This window comes from Chelonia mydas, chromosome 10, assembly GCF_015237465.2.
Source record: "Chelonia mydas isolate rCheMyd1 chromosome 10, rCheMyd1.pri.v2, whole genome shotgun sequence".
Taxonomy (NCBI): Eukaryota; Metazoa; Chordata; order Testudines; family Cheloniidae; genus Chelonia; species Chelonia mydas.
In genome coordinates, this window is record NC_051250.2 from 32,297,479 (window position 1) to 32,313,209 (window position 15,731).

Sequence of the window (15,731 nt, forward strand, 5' to 3'; positions counted from 1 at the left end):
TCCTGTGCAGCAATGTTACATGCACCTTACATAGAAAGCGTGCTCCCAAAATTACACATTCCATCTGGTGTTATTTAGATCATGATTTTACAAGTTACACATCTCTTTCTATATTGCTCAAATCCAACCCATCAGTTTGTCCCAGTACCCTAACTTGTTTTTCTGTTCCTTCCTTATCTTTGTTTGGGAAATTACCTTCCAGGTACTGGCCATGAAGGCACTTCCCTACTTTGTACGAAGGCATGGAACAAATGTATCTTGATTTTGACAAGTTTCCTTATGCCAAATGCTTACTTCAGCAAATGCAAGGAGTTATGGGATACTTAGCATAGTGAACAGGGTTATGGTACAGGCCAGTTTAGGCTATATCACTGTTACAATATTTGTGCTTTATGTTAATGGTGCACAAGGCATACCAATATATTTATATGTTGCAGGTAATATATATTAGTGTGTATACATATAAATATATATTAGTTGCAGATAATATATATTAGTGTGTATACACACACACACACGCACGCACATGTTAGCCAGCATATATTAGCCAACAATTTTAATCAAATTTCTGGAAGTAAATATCAATCTATTGATGATGAACTTGCAGATGACACAAAGATTGATATAATGCGAAATGATGATTGAGGACAGGGCAGTCATACACAGCCATTTGGGTTGCTCATTAAGCTGTGCCCATTCAAACAAAACATGTTCATCCAGCCAAATGCAAAAATTACATGCCTGGGAACAAGGAATGTAGGCCAGACCCACAGAATGGTGGACTGTATCCTGGAAAGCAGTGATTATGAACAGGATTTAGAGATCATAGTGGACAGGCAACTGAAACATGAGCTCCTAGTGCAATGCTGTGGCAAAAAGGGCTAATGTTTTCTTTGGATGGATAAACGGGGAGTAGTGAGGAGTGGAGAGCGTTTTCATGGCATTAGCAGGACTGATACTAGAATACTACATCCAGTTCTGGGGTCCACATTTTAAAAAGGATGTTGAGAAAATAGGAGAGGGTGCAGAAAAGAGCCACAAAAATTATTCAAAGGCTGAAGAAAGTGCCCTAGAGTAAGGGATTTAAAAAGCTCAATCTGTTTAGTTTATGAGAAAGATTGAGAGGCGCCTTGATTACAGTGAACAGGTATCTTCACAGGGAGAAAATATTGAGTACTAAAGGGCTCTCTAATCTAGCAGAGAAAGGCAAAACAAGAACCAGTGACTCGAAGCTGAAGCCAGACAATTTCAAACTGGAAATAAGCCACAAATATTTATCAGTAATAACAATAATAATAAAGTATATTTCTTATAGAGCTTCTTTTATCAGCAGATCTCAAAGCGTTTCACAAAACCCCTTGAGGTGGAGAAACGTCATCCCCACTTTACAGATGGGAAACTGAGGCACTGAGAGGCTTGTCCCAGGCCACACAGGGAGACCATGGCAGAGCAGGGAATTGAAGCCGGGTCCCCCACATCCTTAGCCAGTGCCCTAACCACTGGGCTATCCTTCCTCCAGTAAGGGTAATTAACCATTGGAACAAAAGACCAAAGGAAGTAGTGGGTTATCCATCTCTTGATGTTCTCAAATCCAGACTGGCTGCCTTTCTGGAAGACACTTTAGTCAAAAACAAGCTATTGGGTTCAACACAGGGGAACTGGGGTGCAATGTAATATGGCCTGTGATATCTAGATGATCCACTGGTCCCTTCTGATCCCTGTCCCAAGGATCTTACTATCTGATTCCAGAAGTGATACAAGTGAGAGCAGCAAATGCCATGCTTAATGAAGGAAGGGGAGAACGGGACTGTGAGACCCCTAAAACAACCTGGGCCAAGTTAAATGAAGTCACACAGGGATGAAATAGCCTTGCAGCTCCCAGTGCTGTCAATGCGAGATGCACAGGCAGTTTGATTTTTTGCTGAGCACCTACAAGTTCCAGGGCTGCTTTGATCTGAGCCACACCCACCACAACATGGGTTCCTCTGCTTGTCTCTCTTCCTTGAAGTTCTCTCTTGGGGACAGCAGAAGTTTTACTTTCTCTTCCTTGGCCCGTCGGTTCGCAGCATGAGCTGGCCAACGAAGCAGGAGCGGAGTTACAGTAGTAGGGTGATGCGACAAAGGTGCAAGCCTTAATTACAAACAAGCAACTATTCTCCGCTAGCAAGTGCCAGGTAAATCGCTCTGGGCAGACTCCCAAGCGACAAAGTGGTATACTGCCTGCCTCCTCCAGCATCCCCATGCAGCCTCCCTTCGTCTCAGGCAAGATGTGGACAAATTGGAGAAAGTCCAGAGAAGAGCAACAAAAATGATTAAAGGACTAGAAAACATGACCTATGAGGGAAGATTGAAAAAATTGGGTTTGTTTAGTCTGGAAAAGAGAAGACAGAGGGGACATAACAGTTTTCAAGTACATAAAAGTTTGTTACAAGGAGGAGGGAGGAAAATTGTTCTTCTTAACCTCTGAGGATAGGACAAGAAGCAATGGGCTTAAATTGCAGCAAGGGCAGTTTAGATTGGACATTTGAAAAAACTTCCTAACTGTCAGAGTGATTAAGCACTGGAATAAATTACCTAGGGAGGTTGTGTAATCTCCATCATGAGGGATTTTTAAGAGCAGGTTGGACAAACACCTGTCAGGGATGGGCTAGATAATACTTAGTCCTGCCTTGAGTGCAAGGGACTGGACTAGATGACCTCTCGAGGTCCCTTCCAGTTCTATGATAAGTCTGAAGAAAGCAGCAGCGGCAGAGGGCAACAAGATCCCACCACGAGATGGCCTCTTTCCACACACATAATGCATCTCAGGACTCAATCTCCCTCCAATAACTGGAGATGACATCCAGGTTAGGAGCTGCTGACCAACGCTGGCTTCCTGACTTACTTTCAAACTTATTCACAGCACCAAGAGGAGAAAACTTCCTCAGCCATTTGACTCTCAGGACTTTATGTGGTGACAATTGGCTTGCAGCTGTTCTGTCTCCTGTGGGGACTCACCAGCTGGCAGAGTTCCTATCAGGAACTCACAGTCAGCTTATGAAGTGGCAGGGCAGGAGGGAAGAGAGGTCATTTGACTCTGTTATATTCAACAGGAGAGCTCACCCCTGCCCCTTCTGAAGTTAACACAGGGGAGTCTGGTCCTGGCAGGAAATCAGGAATTTGCACAAGTTCTCAAAGACACAGAGGTTCAGGCAGGAACATTAATGAGTGTGGAATTTCTCCCAGTGACCACCACAAATACTTCAGGTTTGGCAACACTCTGAACTTTGCTCACCAGTTACAGCATGGCCCGGAGCCAGAGTGGAAGTTTCCTCACACCCTCCCCCAAAGCTCTGAACTGCAATCTAGAAGGATCACCTAGCCCTCCAGACAGGTGAGACTCCGGCTAACAATTCGGAGACAGGGAAAACCCAAGAGCTTGTGGGAATTTTACAGTCAGATCTCATCTTTCATCAAAAAGTGAGCCAAATTCAGCCTCATTTTACAGGGACAGGAGGGAGAGAAGAGGAGAATCTCCAGAGAACTAGGAACTGGCTGTTTTTCCATGTTCACAATCACAAAGAAACCCTTGCTGGAGAGGTCAGGGAGGGGCTTTTACACGTTCCTAGGGAGAGGGGTTGAACTTCCACTCAGGACAGGCAGCACAGTGCAAACTGAGACCTTTCCCTTGTGAAAAAGGCTGCTAACCCTTAAGTGTTAAAGGATTCTTTAAGTGTCTGGGTCACTAGAACTCCTAAACATATTGATCTCAAGAGAAAATTAAACAGTGCAGCACTGACCTTGCTCTGGAGCTCACTCAGGACCAGTAAGACTGACTGCCATGTGAGAGGCCAACTCTTGAAAGCAGATAGTACCTGCATCTATGTGGGTTCATCACTGTGGTACCACTGAGCACCTTACAAACAGCAATGCAGCCTCAACTCCCCCCGATGGCGGGTCAATTTCATTCTCCCCACTTGACAAATAGGGTAACTAAGTTGCAAAGCGGGGAGATGACTTGTCCATCAGTAGGCCTGTGACAGAGCTCAAATTAGCACTTACAATTCCTGTACTAGCAGCAGGCCCTTTCACAGATATAAGACTCTGCACATCTGAGAGCTGGTGCGTTGCTAACCTATGCTTCCTAGAGGACTAGGACACTGTTTACATAGCGAGTCCTGGCTTCAGAGGAAGCAGGAACTAACGTGTTATCCCAATAGAGGCAGACATACCCTTTGGCTAGAAGAGCCAAGAGCTCTTCGTAACATGAACATTTACCAAGGCCCACTATCTGAGTGGGCGCTTCTTCCTTCTCCACCTGTCCAGCTCATTCTGAGACCATCACTTTGAGTTTTTGACCATTAAAAAAGACTAATCAGAGTTTTCAAAGAAAAACAAGGTTGATCAGTTTCAAATGCAGTTCTGGTTAATCTAGCCCCTTTTCTACCAAGAGAGACAAGGTGGGTGAGGTAATTTCTTTTATTGGACCATCTGCTGGTGGTGAGACAGACAAACTTTCGAACCACACGGAGCTCTTCTTCAGGGCTGGGAAAGGGACTCCCAGTGTCACAGCAAAATGCAAGGTGGAACAGAGTGTTTAGCATAAATAGTTAGTATATATCTTATGTTCTTATGACCATTCAAGGTGGTCATAGGACAAAAAGAGAGGGTTAGTAGATTACAGATTGTTGTAATAAGCCATACATCTGGTGTCTGTTCAGTCCATGATTGTTAGTGTCTAGCAAAGTAATAAATTTAAGCTCCCAGCAGCTACAACTACACTGCCATACACTTTATACCAAAGCACCCAAACCTTGCCCAGCCATGACCTGAAATTGGCAACTTGCCAGGAATGCACACATTTCCATAAAATGACAAACGGCACAGACTCTCCAGGGGCTGTATGAAATGCTCCATGCAGCTGCCAGGCTGCTCAGACTGTGTGCTGGGACCTAGATCTACCCCAAGGCTCTGTACCTGTATTAAACAAGTACAGCTGCAGGCTGATTGTTACGACACTCCACAGCTACGTTTAATCCACAGTCCTAACTCTAGCTACCACTGCATTCGATTTAAGTGCAGAGCAGTGAGATACAGACCCGTTAGGCTGGATGAGCTATCTCCCTACAAGTGTGGGATACAGTCACCTAAAAGTGTGTGGATCAAGTGGGACTACACTGTGTTTTAGCCAGCAAGAAAAATCTGAAGCAGAGTTTTATTCAAAACTAATCAGTCCTCCTGGCCTGGCCCTTGCACCAAAAACAACTTCTAGCTTTGCAAACACAAAAGTTCAGAAAGAAATCTGTCTGCAGGTGTAGTGACATGACTAATATTTTCTATTTGTGTTAGTGTTCCTGAGTGAGACCCAAGTGTCACAGCTTCCTACAAGGCAGCGTTTGCTCTACTCAGCCTCTAGAGAAAGATGTCTCCCCAGTGCTGGTTGGAAATGCTGATTACCCAACTCTGGGGAAATAAATAACGGGAGTTATCTGAAAAGCCCTGGACAGCACTGATTACATGTGAACCCTGAATATTCTGAACACCCTTGGGAGTGACACTGGAATAAGGACTTGTCACTTAGTGCCCTGAAGAGAAGGCCATCAAATGTAAGTGTGTCCCACCCTTTGCCTTCAATACAACAAACAGTTCGGTCAGTAAAGGTACCTCACGAGACGTAGAGAGTCTTTGCGGATATTCACCAAACTTCTCAGTGTCTTCACAGGCTCGTGTGGGGCTGGTGTGACATAGGGAAACTAGAATGGGAGGCAAGAAGTTGCTTTTTTAATATACCATCTTGGGAATTAACACTTTAAGCAAGATGCGACCTAATACAAGAAACATCCACACTGTCCAAGATCATGCTCATGTCAACACTGGGCTGCAACCAACTACAGCTGGCACTAAACAGCAATCGCACTGGCAGGCTCAGTAGAGAGACTCAAGCTGAATAGGCTAGAGAGACTAATCAGTCCTCTCCAGCTCAGCAGCAGTCCCCACAGCAGAGTGTACACACTGGCAGGACACAGTGCAGAGCCTGTCCTGAAGCTGCCCATGCTGTCCTTATGCAGCACTTTTCACCACAACCAGACATCTCTCTCTTAAATACCTCGCAGCTCATGCACATCTACTGTTAAATTGTCTGCCACAGGCAGGAGGCGGCACCTCTTCATGCTTGTGCTTTCTACTCCCCTCCTGGAAAGCTTGGTATTTGTTTAGTCTAAAATAAATCTCCACCCTTGGTTTGAGAAGAAGGAATATAACGCTTTCCTAAGTGCTACAGCCTAGGCTTGGCCATCTTAGCTCTACTCCTGCTCAAAACAGCGAAGTCTGAGGAAAAGACCCACAGGGAAATCCAGGACCAAGACTACTGTCCTTGTTCAAGAGAGACCAATTTACTTTCTCTCCCAGTCAGAGCCAATAGCCTCAGAGGTGCACACAAAGGGGAAAAGAAAAAGGTCTTGGACAGGGTCTTTCCCAGCAGGGAGTTGGCTGAAAGCCTGCGCTGAATTTATCCCCAGGTCTAAAACCTCCCTGCAGGAGAATCCAGGAGGTCATAGCAGTGCAATAGGTTTACAAGTGACTGCAAGGTAACTATATGGGAATCAGAGAGTCTCAGACCCAGTGCTGACATCAGGTCAGAACTACTCAGCTCAGCAGTCTGCATTGAAGGGTAAAAGAACCAATGGCAATTAGGCTATTGATATCAAGCCTGTTCATAAGGCTTGGAAGCTTGTATAAAATGCAAATTTGAGAATCAGGAGCAGTCACCCATGACAAACTGAATCATGCACTACTGTTACTTCCTGTTCATACCAAAGCAATCACGAGATGGAAAAAATCTCTCTCCAGACAGAGCATTCTGCAATTCCGTATTGCTGTCCATGCCAGGATCTCAGAGCTCCCTACAGTCTTGTCAGACACCTGAGAGGTAGGCATGATGCCCATATTGCGAATTGGAAAACAGAAGCAGAGAGAGGCGATGTGATTTGCCCAAAATCTGTGCTGCAGTGGGGCTGGATCGTGGCAGGATGTTCTCAAAATGGCATCCTCCATGTGGATGAGGGCATTATACCAGATGCCCACTCACAGATATACCACTGCCCAAGATCACACAGCAACTCACTGGCAGAGCCAGAAATGGAACATAGGGATATCCCAATCCCCTAGTACTGTGCGCCAGCTCCAAGACAATGCTCAGTCTCCTCCTGGGTAAGTATCGAAGCTGGGTTTCCTACTGACAGACACATACAGATGTGAAATTAACAGCACATGTGAACTTGCCTGAACGGGTCTGTTCCCCAGGAAGTTTAAATCCATGTTCTCCCCGAAGAGATAACCCTCGGGATGTGGGGTATCAAACTTCTCACCTCCCATGAAAAAGTGACTTGCAAAGTAGTTTCCTGGAAAGAGAAAAAATTAACAAATTCATGTGAGATTCATTCCTGGAGCATGGCAGAAATGTGCAGTTTTTAGTTGGGGGGAAGGCGGCTGAGCGGGGGAACATAAGACTTTTTTTTTCAGGAAACAGCCATAAATCACAGCATCGCATTAAACAGCTCCTGGCAACACTGAATCATGCAGTCAGCGCCAACAGCACTGGGCAAGAAGCAGCAACCAGAACCCTACAGAAGACAAGTCACTGGACATTTTTCATAAAAATATGCCCTACTTCAAATGGGACTTCTATCAGGGACATTCTCTGGCCTGTGTCATACACGCAGGTAGATGTGAGGATCACAGTGGGGCCTCATGGCCTTGGAATCAATGTATTACAGGGTTGTTAACCCAATCGTAAATTTCTCCCCCAAGGAAGAAAGGAGGCAGATTCTTCACAACACTGCTGAATTCTGGGAATTATCCCACTTTCCATCCTCATTTTCAAGGTCCGCCATGTGCCTAGCCAATGAGGAACGGACACGTTTCCTTTCAGATCCCATGAATGTAGTTCCTCATACAGCCAGAGGAGTGACTGTGAAGCAATGCTTGGTTCTTCTCCCTTCCCCATGCCCCTAGGGTGAAAACACATTACAGATAGGGTGCTAGAGGTAACCCACACGGATGCTAGTCTTGATTAAACACAGACAGCTATAACTGTAAAAAACACAGAGATCTGTAAGAGATAAACCCCAAGACTGAACACAACCTTTGCTCTGCGACAGCCTTGCCACACGTTCATCTAATTCCATTTCAAGGGGATGCACTGAGGCGGCAAACGGTGTGAGACAAACTGGGTGCAAGGTCACTGGAACTCCTTCCTCCAGCAGTCACTGAATTACTCACAAATGCCACACACGATCTAGTCACTTGCAGAAAAGAGCTAGCCGCTTTGGGCAACTGCTGCTCTCAAATGCAGCCATCACATGTTCACAGTGCAGAGAAGTGAGAGGTGGCTCAGACCTATTAAGCCCCCATCCAAGCTATCTTCCTGCAGTTTTGAAATGGGGCTTTTCCATGCCCACAATGAGAAAGGAAATGGGCCGAATATAGCTTCACTGTCTTGGCTCGGTGCAATATACAGGAATTTTGAGCCCCTACAAAGAGCACTACCTAGAGTGACTGCATCTGGAAGGTTATGGAGAGGAAGGAGAAGAAGCCATCTGGCTAGCAGCCCTGGTGAGTTGCTCTCTAAAAACAAGAGGGGTTTCATGAAAGGTTTCTCCTTTTTCAATTATATTTGTTTCTTTGGCTCCAAGAAAGGCTTTTTTTTTTTTGTTTTTTAACCCTGCACAGCTGGTACCACTTTAATGATGAGCTCCACACTGCTGAGCTCAGCTAACAAGCTCACAGGCCTCCAGATGTTTGTGTTTTAAAAACAAGCCTGCTCCCTGGATACACCAATCACAAGCTTCGCCTGGGTCCAGAATCTAGAGGGTACCAAGTCCACTGCAGCAGCATGGCAGTATTGAGGTATCCCAAACCACAGACCCCCCCAGGCAACTAGGAGCAAAAGGAAAAGCTATTCCCGTTACAAATCCAAGCCAGATTTTCTGCTCAATATAGCCATGGATGCATTGTGATATTTATGCTTATGCTGTGGTTTGTGAAAGCAGGATTTAGGAATCAATTTTACATTTTATGTAGGTCACGTAGGAGGATGTTTTGAGGCATTTGATCTGATTAACTCCAAGGAAAAGTCCTCTGCAAGAAATCTCAGAATTGCAGTGGCTGATTATCCTGGCTCAGTGTCCGATGGCTTGCTCTTGACTCTGGTTTGATATTCTATGAATGGGACGTGTTAACGGGATTATAACTCTTCTCAATGAACCTGGATTTATGTGCAGTTCACATTAACATTACTGTACACAAATCCCCATATATTCAAAGGAGGTTGTATCCTTTAATAGCCTCATCAGAGCATCCATGGTACTTTTTCTCCCACAGGAACTCAAGGTGCTTTATAAACCATGGACCAACCCTGCAGAGACCTACTCATGTGAGTAAGGTTTCCAGGAGCAGGCACTATCCCCACATGGATCACTTTGCCCACCACTGAAATGCAGCCCCAGCAGCTGTTTAAAAGAGCACAGCAATGCTGCGCTACTTTACGTTACAGTTCAGGATGAGACGTGAAGCAGACTATCATAGCCAACTGGAACTGCAGGGGGGATTTTAGAAAGATGGAACAGAACTGGCCAACTGTAATCTGGCCAGGACATTGCAGCTAGTATTTTCACACTTCTGAGAAGTGGTATTAGTATCTTTAATGTCCACAAATGATTAGGATCTCGGTTTTCGTTCTCATCCAGAAAATGGCCCACCTAGCAACACAGCCACCCTCTAATTGCAAGCTAGAGCATCTGTTTGGTACTCAGTCAAGAATCTCTCCTCCACTATATTACATCCTGAAGCACCCAGGATTTTACCTAGGGCAGTGGTTCTCAACCGGTGGTTCACAGACCCCTGAGGGTCTGCAGACTGTCTAAGGGGTCCGTGAAAGGTTGTTGTTACCTCAGAACAGTGGTTTTCAACCTGTGGTCATTGGGCCCCTGGAGGTCTGCAGACTATGTCTAAGATTTCCAAAGAGGTCCGCATCTCCATTCAGCATTTTTTAGGGGTCTGCAAACCAAAAAAGGCTGAGAACCACTGCCCTAAAGGCCTCTCATTCACAAGTATTGCCCAGGCCTGATCTCACGTAGCTTGCAAGATATTTGACAATATCACAGCCCTACCTCAGCTGGGTATTGGAAGGATAATGAATGTGTGAGGCACTCAGTGCTATGGAAAAGTCTATAAATAAACCTTGCCATACTGATGGTAGGCTGTATATGCCACCCAAAGCTGGGGAGGACTTCCAGGTCAAAATGTGAATTCTTGCTCTGCGGATGGCCCTTCTGCCTTAAAGTACTAAGGGTCTGCCTTGAGCAAGAGGTGCATGGTACAGAGAACAGCCATTATGTGACCCCAAACACTATTTCCTCCTCTCCTCCCCTACGGCAATTGGTAGATGTAAGGGTGAGTGCACATGCACGTAAAGTGCTCACTGAAAGGCAGACATTCCAAGCAAGAAACACAGCACTGTGCAAGTCCTGGAGAGCACAGGGCAAGGGATTTATAGGAGCTAAGAGGAAAAAAGCCAGAACAGCATCAGAAGCCCTTGAGGGTACTGGTAAAGACTTGGGGAAATGTACTAAATTAGTGCTAGATGGTTACCTAACAAGTCAAAGATGGCAGTGACCTGTGGTGACAGATTCATAATACAGTGTGCAATAGTTAGCAAAATATAAGCAGGTGGACACTTTTCACAAAGTGATCCCTCTATGTCTGAGGTATCAGGCCTCATCTGCAAAGGAAACCAGCTCAACACTTTCAAAAGATGAGCCTGGGAGCTTAAATTCATAACTTTGCTAGACACTGTGACATTGCACCCCATAATGCTTTATAGAAATATGCTTATGAGTGTAAATATGACATAACCGGAATATGCTTTATGCTAGATTTGCCATGTAACATATCTCTGCAAAGGTTATAATCTACGGATATATTCATCCTATTTGTATGTATGTATCATTTTTGTATTCGAAGTTATGAATATTGGCTATGTACCTGTTTGATTTTAAGTAGCCTCAGTGAAGCATTTGGTCAGCTTCTTGAGAAAAGACTGTTCTCAGTAAGTGCCCAATCAAGAAACACGTAAGCTGACAATGAACTTTGAGAGACACCAATCCCCATCTGAGCTTTCCTGGGAATGTGGCATCGGCCTGTAAAGAACTGAGTCATGCACGGACATGTGACTTGCCCATGTGACTCCAAAACTCCATCTGGTAGCTGGATTCTGCACAGGAGAGGAGAAGGAATTTCCACCCACAAGAAATGGAGGGGTTTCCCCAGGGGCTAAATAAGCCCCTGGGGAAACCCCTCCATTTGGTCTTCAGCTGGCTCAAGAGATAGCCTCTCCACCCCAAAGAATGCCTGAAAGAAACTGAAACAAAGGACAGTAACTACAGGGACGTGAGTGACTGCTGGACCCAGACTAGAAGGAGGCTAGTCTGTCAAAGAAGCTTATTGGAACATTTCCGAGGGTGAGATTTACCTGCATTTAGTTTCCTAATGTATCAGGCTTAGACTTGCGTGTTTTATTTTATTTTGTTTGGTAATTTACTTTGTTCTGTCTATTATTACTTGGAACCACTTAAATCCTACTTTCTGTATTTAATAAAATCACTTTTTACTTATTAATTAACCCAGAGTATGTATTAATACCTGGGCGGGCAAACAGTTGTGCATCTCTCTCTATCAGTGTTATAGAGGGCGAACAATTTATGAGTCTACCCTGTATAAGCTTTATACAGGGTAAAACGGATTTATTTGGGGTTTGGACCCCATTGGGAGCTGGGTATCTGAGTGCTGGAGACAAGAGCACTTCTTAAGCGGTTTTCAGTTAAGCCTGCAGCTTGTGGGGGACGTGGTTGAGACTTGGATCTGTTTGCAGCAGGCAAGCGTGTCTGACTCAAACAAGGCAAGGTACTGAAGTCCCAAGCTGGCAGGAAAAATTGGCTCAGAGGGAGTCTAGGCACATCAGGTGGCAGTCCCAAAGGGGTTTCTGTGATCCAACCCATCACACTAACAATCATGGTTTTAATAAAGACACAGGATTCATGGCTTATTACAACCACCTGTAAGCCACTAAACCGCATTTTTGTCCTATGACTACAGAGGTGTCAACGGGCCACTTCACCTTTATTGGTCCCTTAGAATGTGCGCTAACTACACATGCTAAACTATCTGTTCCAACTTGTATTTAGCTGTGACACACTTAGCCCTGGTCTACACTTCAGAATTACTTTGGTAGAACTGTCAATGAAGCGCTCCTTGCTGCTGTCCAGGTTTCCAGTGTAAGGCTTCATGAGCCACAGGGGTAATGGGCAATGTTCCCTCTAATTTTTTACATCCATGTGCAGAATGAATTTTGTTATGTTCACCAATATGGAGGTGATGTGTGGCGGGGGGGGGGGGGGGGGGGCGGCGAGGGATTCAGAGTGTGTGAGGGGCTCAGATATGGGGCAGAGAGTTGGGATGTGGGGGGGGGGGAGGGCTCTGAGATGGGGCCAGGGATGTGGGGTTCATGGTATGGAAGGGGGCTCAGGGTTGGGTGTGGGGGGTGATGGCTCTGGTTGGGGCCAGAGGTTCAGGGTGTGGGAGGGGGCTCAGGGCTGGGAGAGAGTGCTTGAGTGTGGGGAGGGTGCGGACTCTGGGGTGGGGCCGGGGATGAGGGGTTTGGGGTGCAGGCTGCCCTGGGGCTGCATCGGGGAGAGAGGACTCTGCCCAGCCTTCTCGCGCCACAGGAGCTCCGGGGACGGGGGAGAGGTGCCTTTCCCTGGCAGCTCCTCTCTCCTCTCCAGTCCAGGCCCCTGTGACTGCGCACCTGCGCAGCCCTTGATAGCCTGCTGCGTGGCTTAGGGGGAGGGTAGGTTGGGTCTCCGAAGATCACGATTGGCATTTCAACATCCCCCATTGGAATCTTCCGGTCTGGAAAGAAAGTCCCTGCATGCAGCTTTCTATATAGGCCAGTGTTCCTGAAGATGCATGGGCCATGCACCCTCCCTGACCACCCCATGTTGATGTCAGTGAAAGGACCCTGGTGATCCTCCAGAGCCTGCAATACCATAGAAAAGTAGCCCTTTCCGTTGATGCACTCTGTCGCAAGGTGGTCTGGGGCCAAAATTGGGACATGCCTTCCATCTATCACCCCACCGCAATTAGGGAATCCCATTGCAGCAAAGCCATGCACTGTTTCCTGCCCATTGCTCAGAGTCACAGTCCTTCGCAGCAGGAAGCAATTAATAGCCCTGCACACTTGCATCACCGCAACCCCCATGGCGGACTTCCCAACTCCAGACTGATATGTGAGTGACCGGTAGCAGTCTGGAGTTGCCAGCTTCCACACAGCGATCGCCATGTGCTTTTCCCCTATGAAGGAAGCTCTCATACTGGTGTCCTTAGGCCGCAGGGCATGGATGAGCTCCACACAGAGTTCAAGGAAGGTGGCTTTGCGCATCCAAAAGTTCTGCAGCCACTGCTCCTCATCCCATTCTTGGATCGCAGTCCGATCCCACCACTTAGTGCTTGTTTCCCGAGTCCAATAGTGACGGTGCAGCTGCTCCCGTGAATGCCAACTGAGTTTTCCCTGCTCATGCTTTGTTTGCTTCTTTGCATTTTCCTCTAGACACAAATTAAGGGCTTGCTACACTTGCAAGTTAGAGAGCATTAAAGCAGCCCCGGGCGCCCTAATTCATGAGTGTCCATACTGGCAAGGCACGTAGTGCATCCGGACTCCGCAGCTGGAGCGTTCCTGGTAATCCACCTCCACGAGAAGCATAACGCTTGCTGCGCCCCAGCTGGAGTGCAGTGGTGCCAGTGTGGATGCCCTGGTCTATTAACGTGCTCTGATCAGCCTCCAGAAGTGTCCCACGCTGCCTGTTCTAGCCACTCTGGTCATCACTTTGAACTCTACTGCCCTGCCCTCAGACCCACCCTTTAAATTCTCTGGGAATTTTGAAATTCCCCTTCCTGTTTGCTCAGCAAGGCATGGACTGCTCTCAGTGCATCTTTCCAGGTGACCATGCCTCCACGCACCAGGCGATCCCCAGTATGGAGCAACAGCGAGGTGCTGGACCTCATCAGTGTTTGGGGGGAGGAAGCTGTCTAGCCCCAGCTGCACTCCAGCCATAGGAATTACGATACCTTTGGGCAGATATCAAGGGACATGATGAAAAGGGGCCATGACCAGGATGCACTGCAGTGAAGGGTTAAAGTGAAGGAGCTGCGGAATGCGTACCACAAAGGACGTGAGGCAAACCGCCGCTCTGGTGCTCCCCCCCATGACCTGCCATTTCTACAAAGAGCTGGAAGCAATACTTTGGGGCGACCCCACCTCCACTCTGAAGACCACCATGGACACTTCAGAGCCCAAGACAGGAGGCGGGAGGAGGAAAGCGGGAGCGAGGGTGCTGAGGAGCTGGGGTGGGGGGGACGGGACAGCCCAGCATCCCTAGATGCATGCAACCAGGAGCTGTTTTCAAGCCAGGAGGAAGGTAGCCAGTCACAGTGGACAGTGCTTGGGGAAGAACAAACAGCAGAGGAGGTACCCGGTAAGTGGCTTTTATTTTGGGAAGGTAGTTGTTCGGTGTGGGCTCTTGGGGCTAGGAGGGTTAGGGCTGCATGCATGCCTAGATGCGAAATAGGGCATTGATGTGCTCTCTCACATTGTGGTAATCGGCCTCAGTGATCTCTTCAAAGGTCTCATGCAGAAGCTGGGCAATCAGCTTACACAGGGTCCTTGGCAGAGCTACTGTGCTCCTTGTCCCAGTAAGGCTAACATGTCCAAGCCACTGTGCCATGATGGGCGGGGGGACCATTGCTGCACACAGGCAAGCCGCATATGGGCCAGGGTGGAAGTAGAATTGTAGTAGAAGACCCTCCCTTGCTTCCCAGGTCACCCTCAGTAGTGAGATCTCTTCCAGGACGAACTCATTCTGTGGAAAATGTGGGGACAGTGTTCAGTATAGGGGCCCCCCTGCAGCTGTTGGCTCTCCCCAAAGCACAGAACCCCAGAGGACAGTACGGCCGTGAAACAATCAATCCCCCTTGCCCCTGTGCTTACTCACCACTATGGGGCTCCTTGTGGGTTATGTGCACTCACTTTGGGATGGGCAATTTCTGCTATTGTGTACACTGTACTTGTCTTTAAGTACAGCAGAATCATTGCTCTGTCTGGTGTGAACAATGCTGCCTCTGTTAAGTGTTGCATATTAGCTTTACAGATGCAACCTTGAGATCCCAGCCATCCTTGTTATCAACAGCCAAAAGACTCCAAAGAATCAGGAAGCATCCGTGAAGAAGCAAAGAGGACATGCTGCATGAAGTATCATGGAGCGCCAAGCAGACTCAATACAGGCACTCGCAGCAATGCAGTCGGAGCACATCTGTGCCCATCCCCGTCCCAAAACTCTTTCCTTTGTGCCCCTATGTCACCTCCAATGCACTTTCCCCAACATCTGGGTTCTTATCGCCACCAACTGCCTCCAACACGTGTAGCTTCACCACCCAGCTCTGCAAACTACAACCCTTACCCACTGCACTCAACCCCCATCACGATGCGTTTTAGCTAGCCTGAAGTGCAGCACTCATTGCATAGCACTCCAGACAGGAAGGCAGAGTATAACAGGACATACGCAAATCTCTGATTGTCCCATTCCCCACCCCATCCCCTTCCCTCATCCCACACAGCATAGATGTGTCATGCCCTTTCTGTT

At 47.2% G+C, this 15,731-nt stretch overlaps 1 protein-coding gene across 5 annotated transcripts in view; it reads right to left on the reverse strand.

Moving 5' to 3' along the window:
- The window catches only part of MGRN1 (mahogunin ring finger 1), a 107,202-nt gene that overhangs the window by 76,565 nt on the left and 14,906 nt on the right, over positions 1 to 15,731 (reverse strand). For all 5 annotated transcript variants that reach the window (XM_037910209.2, XM_037910208.2, XM_037910212.2 and 2 more), the window contains exons 2-3: positions 7,261 to 7,379; positions 5,644 to 5,732 (exon numbers count right to left, since the gene is read on the reverse strand). In XM_037910209.2, coding sequence (XP_037766137.2) covers positions 5,644 to 5,732; positions 7,261 to 7,379 — 208 coding nt within the window. The remainder of the gene's footprint in view (positions 1 to 5,643; positions 5,733 to 7,260; positions 7,380 to 15,731) is intronic.